At 50.5% G+C, this 5527-nt stretch overlaps 1 protein-coding gene across 1 annotated transcript; it reads left to right on the top strand.

Annotated features, from left to right (window-relative positions):
• Positions 1–416: 416 nt before the first annotated feature.
• Positions 417–5094, top strand: TOR1AIP2 (torsin A interacting protein 2). Its single transcript, XM_009710252.1, has 5 exons — positions 417–450; positions 2166–2468; positions 2616–2936; positions 3348–3515; positions 4337–5094. Exons 1-5 carry the CDS (start codon positions 417–419, stop codon positions 5092–5094), a joined length of 1584 nt encoding a protein of 527 aa, XP_009708554.1.
• The last annotated feature ends 433 nt before the right edge of the window (positions 5095–5527 follow it).

The raw sequence follows: 5527 nt of genomic DNA, 5'->3' as shown, positions 1-5527 counted from the left end.
GACTCGGAGCACAGCTGATCCCATCCGGATGAGAAACCAGTGCCTTACCCCACTGGTTTGTCCCAAGACAACCGTGGTTTGCGTTAGCCCTTGGACTGCTTGTAGCCTGCCGGGAAGCAAAATAGCTAATAGCCGTTGGGTTGGCAGTTATCAGTGGCATCCGTCCATTTTCACAGCACTTTGGTAATCGTGGGCGGGGGAACCTCCTTCTCCACCATGAATCACTGCTCCTGTGTTTTTGCTTATCAGGTTTATGAGCGTTTACTTACAACTCCCACGACCAAGATGGGATGGTGTCTGTGAGTGGGGTAGGACTTGGTCAGCCACCGGAACAGCGGGGAGATATGTCTCCTTATGACCAAAGGAGAAAGTGAAACAGAGCGGTGCAGAAGCCAGAGCTCCAGGGGAGAAAGAAAATGGAAGAGAATCCAAGCGTGCATCTATCTGGAGGTAAGTGAATCCTACGCTTACTCCATCTACTAAGGAAAATCCCTTTGTGACAAGATTTCAGCAGTGACATGGGAAACCTAAGCAAAATAAAAATAAAAAATTAAAAGAATCCCCTCTTTTCCAGGCCAAGAGAAACAAGTTGCTATCTTTTTTTGAAGGGTGAAAGATTAACAAGTTACTTTCAGTTTTGGATTCCCATCTGCAACAGGTTTAGACTCTGTGTCCAGGATGGCAGCACAAGGAGGCTAAAAATGGAGCTCCAGACTGGGAGAGCTTTCTTCCCTGCATTCCAGTGCTTCCCATCTACAGATGCTTAAATAAGAAGTCAGTTTTCCACCGCCTATGGGTGCAGAACCTCTGGAGGAGGCAGGGCAAGGAGTACTGTTTGTGCCCAGCTTGAATAGCGGGATACCTCCAGGTTCCTCATATTTCAGTTTCTACCGTGTACTTACATTCTCCAGGTCCCTTGTTATGACTACTACATAGGAGTATTTGAGTGATACCGTGATGCTATAACCAGCTCGGATCTGTCCTAGGCAGTCAGAAGTGTTCCTGTAGTAATCAGCAACAAGGAATGTAAAAATCATCCTCCAAAGGACAGCGTGTTCTGACACATGACAAGTGCAGCTTTTTCTCGGTTTTCAAATTACTAGGGAGCTCCTTGCCATTTTTATCACTCTTTATTCTAATCTTAGCATAATCGTTTCTGTCATTGTAGTGCTTGATCATTCATAAGCAATTTTTCACAAGTAGCGCCTGAAATTTGAGCTGCACTGTTTGGTTTTGTAAGATTCAGAATATGTTGCAAATGCTTATGTTCAGCCTCAGAATTTCTCTATTGAATTATGCTCCAGTGTTTGCTTTTAATTATCTGTTACCATGGGAGAGCAGCTCCCGAACAGGAGCAGAGAAGGAGCACAAGCAGAGCTCACATTTACATTCAGACAGATGCTTGAATTGTGGTGGCATAACTGTTCTGGCCAGTACCCAACAACAGCCTTAGAAATTCTTCAAATCCATCACCTTAATTTACCGACCTAGGAAAGCCCACTATCTGAGGAAGACGTGGTAACATATCCTACCACTTAATGAGAGAATTGCCTGCCCACCCCACAGAGGACAGCGTGCAACATAGGCTGGGATTGAGTTAACTTTCCTCAGAGCAGCCTGTACAGGGCTGTGTTTTGGATTTGTGGGTTAAAAAAAAAATAATTTGTTGATATACACAGCAGTGTTTTGGCTATTGCTGATAACACAGCATCAAGGCTTTCTCTTTTCCCCCCTCTCCACCTGCCAAGCAAATAATCTGGGGTGGGCAGAAGATTGGGCAGGGACCCAAGCAAAGGGGTACTGCATATGGTATAACGTTGTGCTCAGCAACAAAAACTGGGGTACAGGAGGAAAGGGAGAGGGGTTGGCTTCCAAGGTGGCCGTTGCTTGGAGACTGGCCTGGCATCAGTCCACTTGCAGGAGGTGGTGAGCGATTGCCTTTGCATCGCTTGTGATTTCCCCCCACCTTTCCTTCGCCTATTCAGCTGTCTTGATCTCGACCCGTGAGTTTTCTCACTTTTGGTCACCCTATTCTCTTGCCCGTCTCACTGGGGGTAGATGTTTCTGAAATGCAAGAACTGGGAGTTTTACGGGGTGGTGGTAAAGCACTGGGTATTCTTGACTCCTGTATGGCTAGCTGAGCTTGTGAACTCTGATCCCAACAGCTGGGTCAGCCCAAGATGAGGTGGAGAGCACAGCAGAGCATCCCGTGCAGCAAGAGCCCACCCAAGAAACACTTGAGCACCAAGTGACAAACAGCTGGCCTGAGACCTCCTGCAAGCCAGAGGAAGACTCTTCGGGGTGTAAACCACCAACTGCTGATGGGGGAGAGATGACGCCATTGGATTTAGCTGGCCCCGCAGTAGAGGAGGAGGTTCCCCAGGAAACTGAAGTGTCACTGGAAGAATCTCGGAAGACAAGAGATGATGTCTCAGAAAGATCCCAGGAAGAAGATGACTTGGATGAAGGTGAGTCTCTCCCCATCCCTGTGTACAGCGTTTCCAAAATGCTGATAACCTCGGCCTTTGCTTAGAGGAGGCAGAGCAGGAGAAAAGGTTGCTGGTTCTTGTGCTGAAAGAGACTAAGTGTAGGTCTGCGAATGTTATTCCCGACAGCCAAACTGGCCCATGATAGAACGGACAGCAAAGGAGACAGCCCTGTCCACCAGGAAACAGGCGAGGACTGGGAGACAAGCAGGCAATGTGAAAGCTCCTACACAGCAGAGGAAGATGCTTCATCCAGAAGCAAGGCACTGAGCTCTGACGGTAAAATGACGCATTCGGATGTGACTGCCACAGAAGATGCCACCAAGGACCTCCTGGAAGAGAAGAGCACTAGTGCCCCTCTCCTACATCGGGAGCCAGAAGAGCACATAGAGCAAGAAACACAGGAGAGTGGATCCGAAGGCACATTAAGGAGCAGACATGGGACCAAAGGTGAGCTGGTGGCTGCACGCTGCTCCTCTTCCACCGTGCGCAGGCCTACACTTTCCATAGGCACGAGATAAAAAGGTATGGTGGAAGCTCTAGTGCCTATTGTCAGTTTTCCAGAGTCGAGCAGGAAAGAAGGTGTGAGAAGTTAACTGGCTTCTCTCTTTCCATCTCCTTTGGCTACTGTCCTGCTTTGAGAGGCATGAAACCACACTGCACTCTGCATCGTCTTTGTCCTTCCCCTGCCCCAAAAGCAGAGCAAGCCGAGACTCAAAGCAGTATTAACCCAAAGCAGTATTCACTTCTAACTCTCTCCCTCAGCTGGGAGCTCCTGGCAGCTCTGTTGCTTTTCTTATTACAGCTCAGTTTACCTGTTCCCTCAACAGTGAGTGGCACATTCCTTTCTCTTACTTGTAGGGCACACAGCCCCAAAGCTGGAGGCTCAGTCCTGCTTGCAGAATGTCACCACCCAAAACACAGACCAGGAGAAGGCCAAAAAGTCCTTTTTGCTGAAAGGTGAGAAAAAGAAGCTTCCCTTGCGTGTTACTCATCGACCAGAAGGCACTGATCCTCCAGGAACAACAAGTAATGAAGCACATTTAATTGTTCTTTTCTCTCAGGACCTTTCACAGCCTTTTCTGAGGGTTTGAGGGAAAAACTGTCTCCTTAAAGGCAGGCTCACTTTGAGCCTATAGTAGCAGCTTTCCCTCCAGCTCTCCAGCCTCAGAAGCAGGCACATTCTGTTCAGCAAGCCGTGGGAGGTCTGAGGCTCCTACGCTGATGGTCCCCCTTCCCAGTCCTCCTCTGTGTCATGGGGCTCCAAGCAGGAACCATGATGCTGATCTGCACCACCTCTTTCTCCTGGTAGAAAGAGACCCAGCTTTGCCATGGAGAGGGACACAAGCAGTTGTGTCTGGACCTCGTTTTCCTCCTTTTCTGGGCAGAAGCGTGGTAGCCTTTGTTTACCCAGCATAGCTAGGAGGAAGACAGTGAACATAACGGTTTAGCTGGGTCAGACACCTCCGTATGTGGAGGTAGATGCTCTGAAAGGCCACAAACCTTTAAGAAAACAGAGGAGGGGAAAAGAGAAGAAAGCTTGCGGCCAGCTGCAATTTCCTCAGGAAATTTTGCGCTGCGACAACAAAGGTGTAGCCTTGCCTCCATCTCTGGAGCTGTAGCCCCCCTCGTCTGGTGTCTAGGAGCATGGGTCTCACACCATGGAGCAAGCAGCCTCTTCACCATTCCTGTCCCCCCAGAGAACACGCCAACCTCAACCACTTTCCTAGCGTAGGGGAAAAGGTCTGAGTGGGGAAAAAGAGCCCTCATAGCTACTTTCCAGCACATCACCGCAGGTCACTTGGGACTGACTTCTGTTCCCCGTCTTGGGTCTCTCTCCTGTTGAACAGGGCTTTTCATCGTCAGCTTCCTATTGCTCTGCTTCTGCGTATTCTGCTTCGGCAACCTGACCTCCAAGTCCCAGCAAGCCCTCTTTTTTTTGTCATTCCTTTCCCAGTTCAACCAGCTGCAGGACAGGTTTCCGGGGCAGAGTCCCGACCTGTGGCTTCGCGGGCGCAAGTTCCTGCGGAAGCACCTCAACGCATCCCACCACACACAGCCGGCCATCATCATCTTCACGGCCGCCCGCAGGGGCGAGCGGACCTTGCGATGCCTTAGCGCCCGTGTGGCCGACACCTACTCGGCTGCCCTGCATGCCAACACGGTCCACATCAATGGCATGGATAAATCCAGGCTCCAGAGTGACCAGGCCAAGCTGGAGGTGGAATTAGAGCTGAGCTCAGCTTTCCAGGCTGGGAGCCGTGCTGCGGTGGTACATCGCTTTGAGTTGCTGCCGGCGGGGGCCACTCTCATCTTCTACAAGTACTGTGACCACGAAAGTGCTGCTTTCAAGGACGTGGCCCTGCTGCTGACCGTGCTGCTGGAGGACGAGACGCTGGAGACCCACATCAGCCTCCGGCAGGTGGAAGAAAGGGTCCGTGACTTCCTCTGGGCCAAGTTCACCAGCACCAGGACCCCCAGCTCCTACGACCACATGGACTCTGACAAACTGAGTGGGCTGTGGAGCCGCATCGCCCACCTGGTCCTACCGATCCACCCGGTGCAAACCATCGAGAAGGGAGGCTGCCACATCCACACCAAACCCTAGGGGCAAAGGCCGCCTGGGAAGGGAAGGGTTGGAAAGATGGGCCTGGCTGACTCCGGTGCGGGCAGAGGCGCAACCACTGCTATTTCTCTTCAATTTGTTTCTCGTATCTTCCTGGGAAGAATCTGACAGGTACAAGTTGATCCAGACCATTTGACCAGCTGAGCCCTGGAGGCGATAGATCACACCCTTCCTTCTGGCAAATGGGACGAGTGGCTGTTTTAGACTGCTAATAGCACAGGAGAACATCGCTGTATGGGGAGGCAGGAGGGAAAACAGGACTTTGCAGGTAGCGTTTCAATCAGGAAATACACAAATAACGTACACAACTAGTACGCCAGAAAGATACTTCAGTTCAGTAGCTCTTTCATTTCTCCCTGTGCCTCAGTTTGCTAATGTTGTGTGCATCAGTCTCACAATGTACTTTATCTAGAAG

The sequence above is a fragment of the Cariama cristata genome, unplaced genomic scaffold (genome assembly GCF_000690535.1).
Source record: "Cariama cristata isolate BGI_N322 unplaced genomic scaffold, ASM69053v1 scaffold2540, whole genome shotgun sequence".
Taxonomy (NCBI): Eukaryota; Metazoa; Chordata; class Aves; order Cariamiformes; family Cariamidae; genus Cariama; species Cariama cristata.
Note: the sequence above shows the minus strand (reverse complement) of the source record. Positions and strands in the feature narration are given on the sequence as shown.

Coding starts and splice junctions, on each gene's coding strand:
- TOR1AIP2 (XM_009710252.1), top strand. CDS start 417: ATGGAAGAGAATCCAAGCGTGCATCTATCTGGAG. Junction 2,937..3,347: donor GAGCAGACATGGGACCAAAG/GTGAGCTGGTGG, acceptor TCTTACTTGTAG/GGCACACAGCCCCAAAGCTG. Junction 3,516..4,336: donor TGATCCTCCAGGAACAACAA/GTAATGAAGCAC, acceptor CCTGTTGAACAG/GGCTTTTCATCGTCAGCTTC.